Source organism: Euprymna scolopes, chromosome 28 (assembly GCF_053919585.1).
Source record: "Euprymna scolopes isolate OS-2025 chromosome 28, ASM5391958v1, whole genome shotgun sequence".
Classification (NCBI taxonomy): domain Eukaryota; kingdom Metazoa; phylum Mollusca; class Cephalopoda; order Sepiida; family Sepiolidae; genus Euprymna; species Euprymna scolopes.
Window position 1 is genome coordinate 57,864,490 of NC_136509.1, and position 20,403 is coordinate 57,884,892.

The window sequence follows — 20,403 nt, forward strand, 5'->3', positions numbered from 1 at the left end:
TCAACGCACAAACATTCTTTTAAAAATAACTCTGTCAAACCAAACTACTCTATCCAACTATATTTGGCAACTAAAAAATAGCAATATTTCTTTCAACTTAAAATGGCGAATAATTGAGACTTGCAAATCATATAAACCAGGAGATAAATTCTGTGCACTATATACAAAAGAGACCCTAAAAAATTTTAAAATATGAAGATATAAAAAATATAACCACACTATTAAATTCAAGACAGGAGCTTATATTTACATGTAGTCATAAACGTTGGTTTAAATTTAATAAATATAAACCACCTTAAATCATTAAAAATTACTTATTAGTAAAAATAGATTAAAAATTTTTTTTTTTTTAAATTAAGTTAGACTAATTATCTCCCTTACACCCTTCAAATAAATAAAGTAAAGAAAACATGACAATTATCTCCCCTTACAATTGAAATATAAACCGTAGCGTCTTTAAATCAAAAATACGCTAACGGAAATATTTTATTGCACGGGCGTCCCCCCCCCCTTTTAAAATTCATCATTCAATAAGATAAAAAGCTATAGCAAACATCTAAATGAGTATTTTAACCATAGTTCCTGATTTCAAAAAGCAAAAAATTAAAAGGTAAATATTTCTATATATTTTTAAAGCAAACTTATAATGTAAATTCAAAAATATATATTTTACTCTATTTATTTTATATCTCTAACCCATATTAATTTTCTTATAAATTTTAAATCCAGACCTTTTATTTCAATTTTTTCAGATTCATCTGCCTTACTTTTAATGCTAGGTTTATTTATGGTGTCTTTTAAATTCAATAAAAACCCTTCAAAATTTGCTGATGAGGAGACCTTGCTTATTAAAAAACTATATGTAATTATTGTACGTAACTTGATGTATACCACAATAAAAAGCATTGTTTTCCGAAACGATCGTACAGATAATTGATTTTGTTGTTGTTCCTTCTGTAACAAGAGACGTAGTATTAATTTTGACCTTGAATGGACTGGGTACAGAACCTAGGGTCATTCAGGTTGTCCCCATCCCTAAAAATAGAATTAGGAAAGGTTAGGAAGAAGAAGAAAAGAAAGGAAAGAAAAAGAGGTCTAAGAGATATACACTCCCTTATGAATATAAAAGGCTTGGAGTAACAGCTTAACGGGAGTGAGAAAGAGTGAGCTAGTAGCTTCCACAGGCAGCCTTTCTCCCCGGCGGATTTGTTCAAAGGCGTCGTAAGAACTTTAACCTCAACCCACTATCACCAGAATCCACCTTCTACCCAACTTGGTCATCCCTATTAATACGACGGAGGGTAAAGTATTTTTGTTTATCATTTGACCAAACGTATTGAATATCATATTATGCATTAAGTTCCGAGAATAGATTATTGCTGTGCCTAGTTTTCCCCACTATAATTACCTTCCTCTTGTTACCCTTTTTCCCTCATATTTTAATATTGTGTTCATCCCCTTTTGTCCTGTTTAAATACTACTTGCATAAATATTTCTGTCAGCCTATCTTGTTTTGGTATGTTTTGTGTCTTTAATAAATTCCCTATTTTTATATAAAATATCTGCTTCTTGTATTTTTATAACTCTCCCTCAAAACCTTTTTCCCTACTCTTGCTTACGATAGCTAATACTGTGTTACGGCGTTGTGATTAGCCACCGCACCCGTAACAGTTGGGGGCTCGTGTCCGGGATTTGTGCAGATAATTTGGGAGGGCTCTCGCTCGCAAAAGTACTAGAAAAAAGAGAAATTAAATTATAATAACCATTTGACGTACTAAGTGGGCTCTTCTATTATCATGTCTTTTTCTGTAGAGAATTTTTTAAGTTTAGCCGACCTGGGCGAAAAAGTCAGGAAACTACGAAAAGCAGAATTAGTAGAAATTGCGAATTTCTTCGAAATAGATACAGACCCGAATATGAAAAAGGTCGAAATAAAAAGTATCGTAGAAAAAATATTAATAGAAAAGAACCTTCTAGAAACCGCTACCGTAAGCGAGGGAGACGGACAAAATAATACGCAACTCACCTTGGAACTAAAGAAATTAGAAATACAGGAGAGACAGCAGGAGAGACAACTACAGTTAGAACTAGAGAAGGAAAAACTAAAAATGCAAGAGAGAATAGAGCTGGAAAGACTTAAATTACAGGGAAATGGAAGTCAACAGTCTAATGCTTCATCGTTTCACGCAGCACAAAATGTTAGACTAGTGCCTAGGTTTTGTGAAAAAACAGTAGACAAATATTTCCCTCATTTCGAAAAAATCGCAGCAAACTTAAATTGGCCGTATGCGTACTGGCCAACCTTATTACAAACCGTGCTAGTGGGAAGAGCCGCCGAGGTTTACTCTGCGCTTAGTCTAGAAGATGCCGCGGATTATAAAACAATAAAAAACGCCATATTAAATGCTTACGAGTTAGTACCCGAAACATATAGGCAGAAATTCCGGAAGTATAGGAAATTTGAGCGGCAGACTTATGTAGAATTTGCCAGAGAAAAAGAAGACCTCTTCGATAGATGGGTTAGAGCGAAAAACGTAAATAATGACTATGATAGCTTACGCCAACTTATTCTCATCGAAGAATTTAAACAATGCGCCCCACAAGAAATTCAAATGCGAGTTGACGAAAGAGAAATTAAAACCGTTAAGGAGGCAGCTATAATGGCGGATACATATAATTTAACCCACAGGTGTTGGGAAAGAAATAAAATATCAAAAAACCAGTCAAACCTTCGTACAGAAGAGAAAATGTTAACCGAGCCGCGTGTTCCTAACGTATTTAATAAAAATTATAATCAAAGGGTTCCGCCCGCACCCGTTCCGAGAGAAAATAAAATATTCTGCTCTTATTGCAAGAAAGATAACCACTTTATATCCGAGTGTCGGATCTTAAAAAGGAAAAGGGAAGAAAACAATAAGTTTCAACCGCATGCCTTTATTACACACAAAACGAGAAACGATAGTATTTACCAGTCTTCTTCCCCAAAGCTAGCGAGAAATGAGAAAGAAAAAAACTCATACATGAAAAGATATGAGCCATTTTTATCCCAGGGTTATGTGTACATTAACGACCCTGAAGAAGCCAAGCCGATTAAAATATTGCGGGGATACTGGCGCGTTGCAAACTTTAATATTAGAAGGCGTGCTTCCATTATCGAAATCTACCTTCACCGGAGATATTGTATTATTACAAGGGGTAGGAATGACTATAAATAAAGCGCCCCTACACAAAATTAACCTAAAATCGGAATTATTAACTGGCCCAGTTATCGTGGGCGTAAGACCCAAATTACCGATTCAGGGAGTGTCGCTGCTGCTAGGAAATGATTTAGCTGGAGGGAGAGTAATAGCTGATCCCATTGTCAGTGACCAGATAGTAGTAAACCATAAAACAGTGGGGGAGGAACGCATCGACATTTACCCGGAATGCGCTATTACCAGAGCGACCACAAGAAAACAACGACTAGAAAAGGAACACCTAGAGATACCAAACGATGAATTACGACTTGACGAAACTTTCATATCCCACCTGTTAGAACAACAGAATAATACGAGTAAAAAAATAAAATTAAATCTCCCAGAAGAAAATAAAACGGACGAATTAACTAGGGACCAATTTATAAGTGAACAAGGGAACGACCCAGAAATTTGCCTCCTCAAAAATAACGCCTTACCAAAAACGGAAACAAAAGAAGTTAGGGAGTGTTTTTTTATGAACGATGGAATTTTAATGAGAAAATGGCGCCCACTAGATGCTAATGTGGATGAGGAGTGGAAGGTAATAAGTCAAATAGTAGTTCCAAAGGTTTATAGACAAGAAATACTAAAAATAGCTCATGATACCGCCATGTAAGGTCATTTAGGAATAAATAAAACCTATGAAAAAATTCTAAACCATTTTTACTGGCCAAAACTTAAGCGTGATGTGGTAAATTTTTGTAACTCGTGTCACACATGCCAGATGGTCGGAAAACCTAATCAAAAGATTCCGCCCGCACCACTCAGACCTATACCAGCATTCGAAGAACCCTTTAGTAGAGTACTAGTGGATTGTGTTGGGCCACTCCCTAAAACAAAAATGGGAAACCAATATTTACTGACGATTATGTGTACGTCGACTCGTTTCCCAGAAGCTGTTCCGTTAAGAAATATTAAAGCTAAGACTATAGTAAAGGCTTAAACTAAATTTTTCTGTTTAGTTGGAATTCCTTCAGCCATTCAATCAGACCAAGGCACAAACTTTATGTCTGGTCTATTTCAACAAATAATGAATGAGATGGATATTAAACAACACAAATCCAGTGTTTATCACCCCGAATCACAGGGAGCTCTCGAACGTTTTCATCAAACCCTGAAGTCCATGATGAAAAAATTTTGTTATCAATATAATAGAGATTGGGACGAAAGCGTCCATTTTGTTTTATTTGCTGCTAGAGAAGCTGTACAAGACTCTTTAGGATTTAGCCCCTTCGAATTTGTGTTCGGACATACTGTGAGGGGACCTTTAAAGCTATTAAAAGAGAAATGGCTAACGGAGAAAAATGAATTACATCTCTTAGATTATGTATCAAATTTTAAAGAGAAATTACACGGGGCCGTGAAAATAGCGCAAGAAAATTTGAAAAACTCCCAAAAACGAATGAAGGCTATATTTGATAAAAATAGTAAAAATCGTACCTTCGAAAGTGGGGACAAAGTTTTAATATTTTTACCCATCCCACATAATCCCCTACAAGCAAGATATTTTGGCCCATATGAAATAGAGAAAAAAATAAATGATGTAAATTATATCATCCACACCCCAGATCGAAGAAAAAAGAGAAGAGTTTGTCACATTAATATGCTAAAAGGATACGTTGACAGAAATGTGTTAGATATGGGTAAACCAGTTACAACAGTAACTAATATTACAAAAATAACCTCATCTGAAAATGTTTTAAATAACGATGAAAATACAATTGTCAGAGAGGAGGAAATGGGACAGAGTAGTCATCTAAAAAACTCGGAAATACTAGCTAATTTAAATAAAAAATTTGAACATTTGCCAAATGAGAATAAAAAGGAAATGTGTGGTTTGGTCAGTGTTTTCAAAGATCTTTTTCCTGATGTCCCTAGTAAAACTACCTTTGCAGTACACAACGTCATAGTGGGAGACGAAAAACCCATCAAACAACACTTTTACAGAGTCAACCCCATCAAGCTTCAACAGTTGAGGGTAGAGATCAAGTATATGCTGGAAAATGATATTATTGAACCAAGCAACAGTCAGTGGAGTTCTCCCTGTATACTTGTACCAAAAGGCGATGGCACCTACAGATTTGTTACCGACTTTCGGAAAGTGAATGCAGTAACCAAAAGTGATTCATACCCGATTCCCAGAATTGATGATTTTATCGACAAAGTTGGCAAATCAAAATATGTCAGTAAATTCGACTTGATGAAAGGTTATTGGCAAGTACCTTTAACCGATAACGCTAAGGAAATTTCAGCATTCATGACTCCCGATGGACTATACCAATACAAGGTTATGGCATTCGGAATGAAAAACGCACCAGCAACATTTCAAAGGATGATGCATTCCCTCCTACAAGATATTCAAGGATGTGATGTATACATTGATGATGTAATCGTGTACAGTATGACTTGGAACGAACATTTACACATCATAAGGCAACTCTTCCGTAAGCTAGAAGAGGCAAACCTGTCTGTGAACTTAAACAAAAGTGAATTTTGTCATGCAAAATTAAATTATTTAGGCCATACTGTGGGCCAAGGACAAGTTAAACCCATCACCGCAAGTGTGGATGCCATTCTCGAGTATCCTATTCCAACCAACAAGAAACAATTAATGAGATTTCTCGGTATGGCAGGATTCTACCGGAAATTTTGTAAAAATTTCTCATCTATAGCAGGTCCTCTCACGGACCTCCTTAAAAAGGATGTAAAATACAAATGGAGTGAGACCTGTGATGCGGCTTTCAACAAAATAAAATCGACACTCATGGAGGGCCCAGCTCTCGCAACACCAGTTTTTACAAAACAATTCAAACTAGAAATTGATGCCAGTGATGTCGGAATGGGTGGTATCTTAACCCAAGAGGATGATGAAGGTATCGACCGAGCAATTGGGTACTTCTCCAAAAAGTTGAACACTCACCAAAAGAACTATTCAACCATTGAAAAGGAATGTTTATCATTATTGACGACACTACAACACTTCGACTTCTATCTCAGCGTCACCATGTACCCTGTTCTGGTCTTTACCGACCATAATCCATTAACTTTCCTTGCAAAGATGCAAAACAAAAATCAGAGACTGACAAGATGGAGCCTTCTCCTACAAGAATACAACATTACCATCAAACACATTAAAGGAAAAAACAATATTATTGCAGACGCATTATCTAGAGTATAATATTACAAATACGTTCTCCTTTGCCGACTTATTATTTTACAGAATATTGTTGGAACTGATTGCCTTAAAATCATGTGCACGTAACTACTAATATATTTTTTGCTTTTGTTGTTGTTGTAAAAGTTTTTCATTTGTAACTCAAAACATTGTAACTACTGATATATTTGTGCTTTTATTGTTGTTGTAAAAGTTTTTCATTTGTAACTCAAAACTTTTACTCTGAGGGGGGGAAGTGTAACAAGAGACGTAGTATTAATTTTGACCTTGAATGGACTGGGTACAGAACCTAGGGTCATTCAGGTTGTCCCCATCCCTAAAAATAGAATTAGGAAAGGTTAGGAAGAAGAAGAAAAGAAAGGAAAGAAAAAGAGGTCTAAGAGATATACACTCCCTTATGAATATAAAAGGCTGGGAGTAACAGCTTAACGGGAGTGAGAAAGAGTGAGCTAGTAGCTTCCACAGGCAGCCTTTCTCCCCGGCGGATTTGTTCAAAGGCGTCGTAAGAACTTTAACCTCAACCCACTATCACCAGAATCCACCTTCTACCCAACTTGGTCATCCCTATTAATACGACGGAGGGTAAAGTATTTTTGTTTATCATTTGACCAAACGTATTGAATATCATATTATGTATTAAGTTCCGAGAATAGATTATTGCTGTGCCTAGTTTTCCCCACTATAATTACCTTCCTCTTGTTACCCTTTTTCCCTCATATTTTAATATTGTGTTCATCCCCTTTTGTCCTGTTTAAATACTACTTGCATAAATATTTCTGTCAGCCTATCTTGTTTTGGTATGTTTTGTGTCTTTAATAAATTCCCTATTTTTATATAAAATATCTGCTTCTTGTATTTTTATAACTCTCCCTCAAAACCTTTTTCCCTACTCTTGCTTACGATAGCAAATACTGTGTTACGGCGTTGTGATTAGCCACCGCACCCGTAACACTTCTTATGAAGCGGATTTTTAATTTGATTATAATTTGATTTTTAAATTTTAAATTATCAATCACATTACTTGATATTGAATTAGCTCTAGGACATTTAACTATCGAGCTTATTATATATCTAAATTACAACGAGCACCTTCTCTTTCCTGTATTTTAATTAAACTAGTAATTTCACTGTTACATTAAAATACACTCAGCTCTTTAGACTATTGTTCTAATCTCCTTTAAATTATATATATATATATATATATATATATATATATATATATGCATTTTTATTGTTTTATATATATATACATTTTTATTGTTTTATTATATATACGCACAGATGAGTGAAAATTCTCAATCAACTGAGATTTCTGATTCAACTTCATCATCCGACTCAACCAGTGCATATCAACCCAGTAGCAATGTTGATGACAGTGATGTCTCCTCAGAATTGGTTAGTTGCCTTTACATTTCATCTGTTTCAATTCTAAAACAATATTACACTTTTATTCTCATGTTCATTATAACTAGCCGTATTTACCTGCCTTTTTATTTTAATATTATTTTCATGTATTGCCTCACACCCAACCTCCAATTGAAAAATATCTTTTAATTTCTTATAAGGAAATATTTATTTTTGCTAACATACTTCAGTAATGGAATATTTTTCTTTTCAAGATTAAAAAAATTGCAAAAACTTAACATTGTGAACAAATGCAGTCATTGATTGTAAAAATGATCCCCCTGACAAAAGGGTCAACCAGGTAGGATTCTAGAACAGTTGATTTTGTACATATGAGGGCTCAATATTCATTGCAAATAGTTTTAAAACAATAAGTATTATTCATTTGAATAGTTTTATTGCAGTTTTATGGTTTATCTATTCTTTATAATAATGTCAAATCCTGAATGTTTAGATTCCTTTCTGACATTTTCTACTATCCCCCTGCTGATGACAAAGAAGTCTGGAATTTCCTTATTTGTCTTTCCAACGTGAATTCCAAGGAGAATTCTATCTCTTCTACAACAAATCTAGAGATTCAAAAGACTGCCAAGTGAAAGTTTAAAAAAAAAATTCATAAATTTAGAAGTTGAAAATTCCTGGTTTCATTTGGGTGCTGGGGGAGGGGGGATTTCCCTATAATTACTATTGCTCCCAGGTTCACTTAGGCTCAGTGGTAGTATCTGTTAGGGCCCCCATCTATGCATTAAATGAAAATTGTCTTCAGTAAGACATTAAATCTGCATCCAGCTGTGTCAAGAAAGTCTCAAAAGAGCCACCTGTTTGTCATTAGGTACCGGCAGCCAAAATTTTAAAATCGCCTATGGCTAAATTTGATTCTCTCATAAAAATACACACAAATACAAGAAAACAAAAATCATAAAGATATCTTGTTTTGTCTTCAAGTTATGATCATTTTCATATTTGCAAATGTAGCATGAACATGTTTACATTATGACATGGCAACTTTGGAAGCAACTGACAAAAAAAGTAACCGGTAAAAACGTCACAAAAGATGCTTTCCTCACTCTTAGTATTAGATGACAATAGGAAATAAAAGTATAATCATATCTATTTCAGCCTTCATTTTTGAGATGTGAAAAGTGAACATTGCAATATTTATGATCGCAAAATCGCACTAGTGGGCACTTTTTGAAGTATCAGCAAATAAAACTGAATTAAAGAAAATTAAATATGAACATGCAATATAATTCTATGCATAGTGGTTATTATGCCTATTTTTTTTCAAACAATTCCAGCTGCAAGTTGTTTCATTATAAGTCGATAAAAATACTGATATGTTCAATTTCAATGGCGGAAATAAAGTACCGAATGTTATAAACGTATACAAATTTCAAAATCACAAAAACTATTAAAGATACAGATGTGAAATTTTGTATGCATAACAAATACATATTGTAGAATGTCAAATTTCAGCTCTGTACATCTTGTAGTTCTAAAATAATAAACTTAAAAATCGCAATAATTCACTGTTTATCATGGCAAAGTATAGTATATAAGCAAACGTACCTGTTCAACACCAATTTAAAAACGTACCTGTTCAACACCAATTTACAAAGAGTTCTCTATACAATTGATATTTCCTTGTGATTCTGTTGAACTCTACCCTGGGAACTGACCACATTCGTCCATTTGAGGTGCTTACCTCAAACCCCCAATCAAACACATAAAGAGAAGAGACTTTCTCTACTTCTGACCTTGCCCATCTAAAGGCATTTATTTTCACCTTACACTTGTCCAGAAATTTCACTTGTCCTTCTTCACTACTTGTGACAGAAATTACTTGACCTAAATAAAAGTCATCGTCATAATATACTGCCACAAACTGTCCTTGTTTGCTAAAGCTGTAGTTTCCAAACTCTGCTTGATCAACTAGAGCACTTTCTTCATCTGTTTCGCTTTGTGATTCTTCATTGTCGGGAAGTGTTTCATAGTCATTTATTAGGTCTGAGCCATTCAAAAATGCTTTCAAGTGGCTTGCTAGTAACTCTAAAGGTCGGTCAAGTTTTAAATGTTCAGACTTATTGCCCAGAACTATTTTCTGAAACCTAATTTCATCTTTGAGGGCCTCAAGTTTACTATTCTTGCTTCCTAGCACATGTAGCATTTGTGGGATATTCTCTTCACTGAAACGAGGCCCACCATGCGTCAACTCTCTCAATGATGCGATTTTTTCTTATGGCTTGCTTCCTTGCATTTTTCTCCTTTTCTTGTTTTGTTTTCTCCAGTTGTTGCTTTCTCTTCTGAAGTACCACCTTCTGCAATGCCTGGTGTTTTATTCGGACTTCTTTAGATTTGGATCTACACAATCCAAGCAACTTGTTCCTTTTCAGATTTACTATCAAGCCAAATTGAAGTCTTGTTTTTCTTCAGCATATTGATGGTGCTATGGTGGTGTAAAGATACATGTCGTCTCTTGAAAAAAATTCAAATCACCAAAGCATTCTTCTCCTATCAAATTGGTTATCTGGCTATGTTGCATTGGCTGACGTTTCTTTTCATCTTTAATATCATCGTATCTTCCACCTGACAGGAAGTCTGTCAGCTGACGTTGAAGAACATCTTTGTATGCTGAACAAAGTCTATGGAGTAAACTTTAAACAAGTCTTCTTTTGTGCATCCATTTTGTAGAGGGCAGAAAAAACAGGGCTGTTTAAATTGATGCTAAAAAGAGGTGGAAAGTTAGCATCATGTTCCCATCTTCCAAGAGCAGCATTCATTTCCATAACATAGCAAAAGAAGTCCAAGTATTTTGATTGTCTGCCGAGTAGGATCCAGTCAGGTCCATTAACTTTGTGATATAACAGTCCAAGTGCAACCATGGCACAGTCGATTGAATCACTCCTCGCGTCATGAAGCACACTTTCTTGCTGGAAATTCAATGCCGCCATGAAATCTTGAAAAAATGTCACAATATCATTTCAATGATAGTGAAGTGAAGCAGCAGCCTGAAAAAGGTTGTTAAACCGATTCCCTCTAAAACTTGTTATGCTAGAATTTTGTGACTGAAGGTGACAATAGGCTTCCCAAGAGGCTCTGCATCCATTTTTTTCATCACCTCTTGGTCCCAACACATCACAAGCAGTCCTGATAAAGCGATATGCTGCATTTTCTGCACTTGAAGAAAACCTTTTGAATTTTTCAAGACCATCTCTGCCGATTTTCTCATTCAGATGTTGTTCCCATTTTCTCAAGACTTTTTCGGATTCAGAACTGAGGCCAAGAAGGAAGTGAGCATTACAATGCAAAAACTCCAGGTTTTCATCAATGCCAAGTGTATTCACCCTCTGTATGTTAAAGGCTTTGTCGAATGACTTCATGACACTTGCTCTGTCACTCATAAGACCAGTCAGATTCTGTAACATTGACCGGAATGCAGTATCCACTTCACTATCTGTATAGAGATCAGCCAACTCCTGGAGCAGATTAAAGGTCACATAAACAAGTGTATCTGAATCTTCCTTGAATACTGAAGTGAATCCACATGAAAGCAACTGACCACCATCTATTGAAAGTTGGTGTCCCACAATCTTTTGACGTTTCCTAGTTGTTCCATCAGAATGTAAGTCTACATTACTCGATTGCAGTAATGTTTCAGCTATCTGTTTGGCAAGGACATGCCCTTTGTCAGCATAACTTAGAGATGATCGCTCTGATGGCAGGTCTTTAGAATCTATAGTTGTGTGAAAGATGTGCCTTACTACAATATCAATTATTTTTCCACAATTCTTGCCAGATACTTCTGCTTGCCCTATCAATTCAATGACACACTTGATGACATCTTTGGTGTACCAGTTGCTATTATGTTCCTTCATAGAAACATTTCTTTCCTCGGCCTGATTAAGAAAATCAAATTTCATCTGTTGAATTTTCAACTCATTTTTTTTCTCTTTGCTTTTCTTATGAAGTTTTTTTGAATTAGAAAGGAGAGTTTGGGTCTTTTTGAGTTTTAGTTTCAACTTAAAAATTTGTTTTGACAATATTTGATTGGGCATTCTTTCTATCTTTTCTTTCTTACTCAATCTTGTTTCCCATCTTTTCAAACACTTGTAAAATGCAGAGTGTCTAATATTTTTAAAGCTCCTGATTTCTTTGCTGCAGGGTAGTCAAGATACTTTCAAGTTTAATTTTATTTTCCTCATAATGTTGTAATGATGACAACAAATCTTTATTTCTTCTTAGCTCTTCATTTTTCTGCTGCAAATCATCATAAAAAGGCTGTATCTTTTCTGAAAGTACATCTTTTATGGTTTGCACTTTATCTTGTTGTTCTTTCAGTTTTTTCTGCATATCTTCCATCTCTCCCTTTAGTTTTTTTTTTTTTAACTGTTTTTGAGCAAGAGAGCAATGGCGAGTTTTCTAGGTTGCTTTCCTCATCATTAGCCCGAGTTTGTTGAATCATCAGTATCTTTCTACAGGTTGGCATAGCTGTCTTCGGTGTACCTGGACTAGATTTTACAATGACTGTGCTGACATCCTCACTGTCTGGTTAATACCAGTAATCTGCTTTCATGAAGTCTTCATAATCGTTATTATGATGCAGAGATTTACCAAGATTTTTAGATGTTACCTGAATTTTCTTTAACTGTTTCCCAAAAAACTGCCTCTCAATAGAACGTCCAGATAGATACTCGGCAGCCTGACATACCTAAGATGATGGAAGTACTTCTTTCTTTTGGAAGGAAACTAAGTCCAGAATGCTGCCATTTGTAAGTGCAATTATTTCTGATTGCCCTGACAAACTTGAACTAAGCAGTTCATCTCTTGTAACACCAGCACATGACAAATAATTTCCAACGAATGTCAAATTTTCCATTAAAAATGTTTGGAATCTGTCAGTCATTTATGTGCAAATTGGCATTAGCATGAGCTTTTTCAATTAAGTATCTTATTCTTAACTGATTGATGGTGATGAAATTGGATGCAAATTCGACAATATCATCCCAGGTTTTTTTTTCATCTTTCAGGTAAAAAGTTGTAAAAGGAGTTTATTGTTTATACTAACTTTGGGAATAGATGGTCTTCTATCTCTTCCAGTGAAATTGAAAATATCTTAATTCCTTGAAATTACAGTCGTCTGCAATAATATTCCCAATTTCAAACATGCAGCAAATAAATAATCCCATTCTTAACATGTGGAGAAAAGGTTTTTTTTTTTTTTTTTTAACTAGTCTGTACTTTCACCTAACAATTTAATAAACAATGCAAAAATAAATGTTAAAACAATAAAATAAAACATTAGTACTTATGAAACTAACTTATTTAGAAACCCATTCTTAACATGTGGAGAAGTGTGTATTTTTTTTAACTAATCTGTACTTTCACCTAACAATTTAATAAATACAAGTCTGCTTTCAATAAACAATACAATAAAATATATTTAAAAAAACAAAACAATAGTACTTATGAAGCGAACCATAACGTAAAAACATGTCTTTTTTTTTAAACTATAGTCTGTACTTTCACCTAACAATTTAATAAGCAATACAAGAATAAAATAAATATATTAAAACATTAAAAGAACGTACTTATAAAACAAACTATTATTTAGAAACCCATTCTTAACATGTGGAGTCTGTACTTTCAATTAACAATTTAACAAACAATTCATGAATAAAATGAATATATTAAAACAATAAAAAACAATAGTACTTATTAAGCGCGAGCATAAAAAAGGCTGTTAAATGTGCACTCACGTACCAAATTGCCTTGTCACAGTATAGTATTGGCGAAAATTTAAAATTAGACGAAAAACAAGTAATTTTCCAAATATGAAGCCATGTAATTCTATGTTATCATGGCTGGCCATTTTTGTACGCGTAAGTGCACAATGGTATTAACCCCTGAACTCTGAGACTATTTTCCATTTCACAGTAGCCAGAAGGTGGATACTCATTTAAAGTTAAATTCACATAGAAAAGTGAACACCCACTTTTCGAAAAAGTAATTTCTTCATATCATGAAAACTATTTTTTTGCGACGGAATGGCCAGCCGTGATAACATAGAAGTACTGTTTTTTTTGTCTAATTTTAATTTTTCGCCAATACTACACCGTGACAAGGCAGTTTGATACGTGAGTGTACATTCAACAGCCTTCGTTTATGCTCGCGTGTAGCATAAACGAAGGCTGGGCTGTAAAATGGAAAATAGTCTCAGAGTTCAGGAGTTAATACCATGCAAAAGAAATCAAACAAAAAACTTTTTAGCCAATAAACACACAAAAAAATGCCCCCCCCCTCTAAGGTGGCCAGAAAGTGGGTACTCATTTTAAGTTAAATTTAAATGGAAAAGTGATCACCCACTTTTCGAAAAAGTAATTTCTTCATATCATGAAAACTATTTTTTTGCTACGGAAACGGTTTTCAGATTCGTTTTTAGCACACCAAAATCTACAAAAGGCACATTTTGTTATATACGGACGTGAGACGGGCCTTAAAGTAAAATAATACTGCGTCTTCAACATAAAAGTTATTTTCATTGTGCTAATTTGATTTTTCTATCTAGAATAAAATAAATTAAAACAATGAAAACAATGGTACTTATGAAGTGAGCTATTATTTAGGAAACATGTGAAGGTGGGGGGGGGTAACTAGTCTGTACTTTCACCTAACAATTTAATAAACGATACAAGAATAAAATATATTAAAACAATAGTATTTATGAAACAAACTATTATTTAGAAAACCACTCTTAACTGTGTGTCGTTTTTTTTTTTTTTTTTTTTTTTGGTGCTTCTACATTTTATTGCCGAAATTGGAGACGCCATTTTATTTCACGCACCTGCTGTCCAAATTTAGGGGAGAACATTATATTAAACTATAGCCGAAGCATGAAATAAATAACAAATAAATTAAACTTCCGTAAAGAACTATGAATAAAAAAAAATATATATATATTGTCAAAAAACAAATATATAACAAATAAATGTTATCAAAGGCAAGATAAGTTACTTTTCTACCAAACTGGATACATTTTTTGTGTTTTTATTCAATGTAACATGTTTATTCAGCTCGAAAAACATTACTGATGTATTGGAAAATTCAAAATGGCGCCCGACTCTCTCTTTAACAAGGTAAGTTTGGGAAAAGGTGTTATAAATAATAAAACTATTAAAAAAACACCGAATATATATCACCTTATGTCACGGTAACATATTGAACGAATTTCTAACAGTATTTTGTCTAGTTTATTATTTATAACACCTTTTCTTGAACTTACTGTGTTAAAGAGAGAGTCGGGCGCCATTTTTAATTTTTCAATACATCGGTAAACACTGTATGCTTTTCAAGCTGAATAAACATGTTACATTGAATAAAAACACAAAAAATATATCCAGTTTGGTAGAAAAGTAACTTATCTTGCCTTTGATAACATTTATTTGTTATATATTTGTTTTTTTGACAACTTTTTCGAATCTATGTGTACAGTAATACAAACCCAAGAGAACGTATATCCGTAATTGTTTAATTGGAAATGTTTTGATTTAATTAATGAGAACGGGAAAGTTTTTCATGGAACATTTTTTTTATTAAAAACATAAAATGAAATGACATATTCATAATGGTTTAAACTGGGCGAGCGCCTTTTAATTTAGTCTAGTCTGTACTTTTGGTACTTATGCACTTAGCGAACTGTGCTGAAATAACATTTAGAAAGCCACTCTTAACATGAGGAGAAGGGGGTGTTTTGTAACGCTTCTGAACTTTAAACTAACAATTTAATATAAAAAGTTATTGTAAAACTTTAATTTAACTTGAAAATACTATTTAAAAATAGCGCGGTTTCGCTAAGTGCATAACCACCATACTTTCATCTATGGACGACAATAGTTTTTTACGTTTATTCAAACTTTAATTTTATGCAGTCGCATGCCTTGAATTAAATATCGATCATGCACCAAATCATTTTCAAATAAATGCAAAATGCTAGAAACACGCTGTTCAATTTGCTTCTTGTCTAGCATTTTTTACGCTCTTTTGCCAAGTTTGTTTACTTTCAGGAAACTGGTTTAGAATGCCGAATAAACGAATATTTAGATACGTTTTAAAATTAAATCACTAGTTTTATAAATGGTTTATTATAAATACTCCCTATTTATTTCCCCTCCAAAATGATACAATATTAATTTAATTTTTGAAAAAAATCCAAAATATCGCTAATTTGTTTACATTAAAAAGCTGAACACATGCTAACTACATGTTGCAAAATACTTCTGAATATTTTAAATATTCAAATGTAATTTTAAAAATTAATGTACAGAAATGGTTTCTTATCGCTTATATTGAAATTGAAGAAGTATAGTTACCTATTTGGTGAAATACCAAAGTCGAACAACTTTCATCCATTGACTCGCACATTTTCGCCGTGTTCACAGTTCACGCAATTTTGTCGAAAAGACTCCCGAGGTGTCAATTTTCTTTTGCCTTGCGCATTTTCGCGAATAAAGCTAGGTACAATTTCTTAGCACCATTTTATAGGAAATTGAATAAACTTTAATTTAATATCACGTTTGCCATGGTTATTATGAATAGTTAATTCACTAGAAGCAAATTAAATGAGGAAAAAAATTTAAAAAAGAATTTTGCATATTTTTTTTTAATATTTGTTGTAATTTTTATACATAAATAAAGATCATTCTTTGCTTAATTTGATGGTATTTATAGTTTTTTTATTGGTCGAATGGCAAAAATTCGCAAGAGTTTTAAATAAGAGGTATGATTTTCTAGATTTAAAAAAAAAAATAGCAGCTAGCGTTCCATGTCAAAATTTTATCACTTACAAAAGTGATAAAAATTCAATTTTACTGATTTATTTTAATAGCACCAACAATGGTGCTATTAAAATAAATCAGTAAAATTGAATTTTTATTCAATGAATACAAAATAAACACCATACGAAAGAGGAAGATTCGCTCTTTCATTTAATATATATTTTATCCAAAAACAAATTCAAACAAATGAAATACAGGCTGGTGAACATAACCTAAAGTTGACCATTTTTTACGAATTCCACTCATTTTTCAGGCTACTGCCAGTACCTAATGTCATGTCCTTTTTAGGAATTCTGGTGACTGAACAGTTTGTAAACTTGTGGGATCATGCACTTTTAAAACTATATATATTGGATGCTGAAAATGTCAGATATGGAAAAGAAAAAATTATAAACCTAAGGAAGTAATATTACTGATAAACAATTACGAAACATTACGCATAGAATTGACTACAACAAGAGGTTGATGAACTGCTAACAGAAGACAACAAATATCCCAATTGCTGTGATCCATTCCATGTATATAATAAAAAAAAAAATCCAAATAAAATCTCTAAAAGCAAAACAATTAGATAACATACATGGCAATATGGAAATAGCTTGTAGTCTAATTAAGATAAAAATATATTGCTACCATATGCATGACTTTATACATGTATCTTTCATGCCTTTTGGTCTTTTTATGTCTTTTTATAGCTGCTGATTCATTGCTGTGCAAATTAATGCATATCTAACTACACACCCCATGATTCTTAGAGATCATTTCTAATAAACCCTAGCTCAGGGCTTACAGACACAGCTAGCCCACACTACTCACTATACAACGACAACAAATTAAAAAAAAAAATCTGGCTCTTATTTAAGCTTCTCATTTTAAAGGACAACTACTTTCATAAAATCCAACCAAATCCATTACTTAACGATGCTATTTCTCAAAAATCCAACTTTAATTGTAATTTTTTCTTCTGTATAACTTGACGCCACCATCTGTAAAAAACGAATCTCATCTTGTAATTTAAATTCCTTCGTTTCTTGCCGAAATAGTTTGTGGTCTAATTAGGATAAAAAATATATGTAAACAATATATTACCAGCAGTTGCACAACTTCTAACAAGCCTCGTCTATTTCATGCTAACCACATATCTGTCCTCTCATCTTCGGTCTTTTTAAAATGTCTTTTTAGGGTTGCTGATTCATCGCTATACAAATTAATGCATGTATAACTACAATAACTACAGAAAAAAAAAACTCTAAAGCTACCAAATAAATAACTTCAAAAAAAGAAAAGTAACAAGATTACTAGTTCAATCTCTAAATACTGAAAAATATTTAAATGAAAATAATCTTAATAGAACACAAAACCTAATCAAAAAATATGCAACCCACTTCAATAACCACACCAAACAAAAGAATTCTAAGAAATAGAGCTTGAAAATAAGTCTACACAATCTGGAAAATTTTTAATAAATTTCACATAACTTTTACTAAAATATGTGGATTTGGCATTAAATAACCCAAAGAGTTGATATGCCGTAAGACAAAGTAACCAAATCAAATAACGTAAATACTAAAGGTTTTAAAAGAACTTTAATCAGTAAAACATTTCCCAAAATTATTGGATTCAGCGTTAAACAACTCACAAATCAATCGATGTGCAATCAAACCAAATATACCTATACAGAGCTACCTTGAATCACAAACTTCTTTGATTACGTTTGCGAAATAAAATGTTTGAGAATCCAAACAATTTTTCCTATTAAAATTAATATACATTTAATTAATCCATTTGCCTGATCGAAAAACATATTTACCATTTTGTTTTTTTTTATTAACACTTGAGATCATTGCATCATGGTTATAGTTGTGGCATTCACCCTGGGTCAGCTGGACCAGCTCTTTTGAACAAGTTTACCACGTCCTAAACACTGGCTGACCAGACATAGCAATCCAAGGCTACTTCCGTTATGAGTGCAAGCCATTTGCAGTTTCAGCGACAGGCCCCATAATGGTGAGGGCCCACAATCAGTTCAACATCCTGCTTCACCATCACTTTTGCCAGGTTTTCAGTTAGTCACCGCAATGTTTCATGGATGAAGTTACTTGGGTGTTATCAAAGAGTGTGACTGAACTAATGAAGGCGTCTGGCAAAGAGAGATTTTTGGAGGTAGTAACTTTTTTAACTACATCAACATTGCCTTTTGTGGTGCATTCGTTTATTTAATATGATGTAGATTTTGCCATGTCATACTTCTCTGCTAGATAATTAATGAGTAACGTTTTCAATATAACGACGCAATGTTCATAATTCACAAATTTGAGTAAGGCTAACATGAGACAATAATTTGTGAGTTTATTTTTGTATATGTACTAAAAAGGCCTTCTGGTCTTATGATATATATAGCTGAACAAAAATTTTATGCTGTTTGAGGTATTGTAATAGTAATGTTACAAATACCCTTACTGCAAAGAGACAAAGGGTGTGTTCTTTCTGCCACTTGCACATGGAAAAAGGAGAAAACACAAGAAGTGTACCTGGTTTTATGCGAGAAAACGTGAAGAACATATGCCCATGTGATTGGGCAAGATTTAAGACCTATAAAAGAACCCAGCTTGGAGGAAAAGAAGGCAGTTCTTCATTACATCTTGCATGGGTGGAAACCTTACAATCAGTTGCTACCCTACAGAAGCTTATTCCCCATTAACTAATAATCAAACGCAAATGGCAGGAAAAGCATTTGACATTCGGACGATTCCTGAATTTTATGGCGTTTCAACCGATCACACAATGTCCGAATGCTTGGAACAATTAGAGTTGGTGTGTGAAATGTATTGACAACATCGAGTGTGTTCCACCACTCAGACTGAGAGGTGGGGCTCTGTCAGTACACTGGCGATTAACCTGTAACCAAAAGGAGGATTTAAAGCAGGTGAAATAAATCCTCCTTATAGCTTTTGCGCTAGACCCTTTTGTTGGGTTTGACAAGTTTTTCTCTCATCGTTTTCACCCTCAGAAACTGTTGACAAATACTTGGGTGCCCTACAAGACTTGACACATTTGATTGAAGAAAACCCTCTGGTTGGTGGTTCATGTGTGCTTTTGTATCAGGATTCCCCACTTCAGTTAGGCAAAAATTGTGTGGATCCTCAAGGATGGAGCACATGACCCTAGAACAGATCCTTGCTAAGGCTCGAGCTGTCATGACAGAAGAAGTAGAAGTGGGTGAGCCTGTTGCTGCGGCAGCTGTACCCCGTACAGTTCTTCCTCATGTGTCTGTGGACCCACCTTCAACCCCTGACCAACAAGATTCAGTTGCAGTGTAGTGCCACAAGTGTGAAGGTCCCAATCACTTTGCCAGAGACTGTCAGCAGCCCGAATGGGAAAGCAAGAAAAGCTCTCTCAGAGACATGCTGTTATTGGTGCCAGCAACAAGGTTGCATCGAGGTGTCCAGGAAACAAGACAAGGTATGAGAGGCCAGCACTACTCTCTCCCCACATAAACTAGAAAAAGTGCTCCCCATAATAAAGGTAAAAATCAATGGAGTAGATCAGATAGCGTTAGTGGATTCGAAATGATCCTCATTCATTGTGAATGGGTTGCTATGTTAATCTAGAGTACGTAAAAGTACTACAATTCTCATGGCAGGCAGGAAATGCCTTATAAACCACAGTGTTGGTGGTATAACTTTAACAGTGACCAACAGAAATCTCCTGAAGACTGATGTAAACCTCCTGCCGAGAATGGATGTTATAAAAAAAA

General features: G+C 34.1%; 1 protein-coding gene across 8 annotated transcripts in view; it reads left to right on the top strand.

The window, feature by feature from the left end:
- The window catches only part of LOC145249656 (E3 ubiquitin-protein ligase rfwd3.S-like), a 159,857-nt gene that overhangs the window by 27,639 nt on the left and 111,815 nt on the right, over positions 1–20,403 (top strand). For 6 of the 8 annotated variants that reach the window (XM_080111432.1, XM_080111431.1, XM_080111428.1 and 3 more), the window contains one exon: positions 7,693–7,806. The exons of the other annotated variants lie outside the window; for them this stretch is intronic. In XM_080111432.1, coding sequence (XP_079967558.1) covers positions 7,693–7,806 — 114 coding nt within the window. The remainder of the gene's footprint in view (positions 1–7,692; positions 7,807–20,403) is intronic. 8 annotated transcript variants of the gene reach the window in all.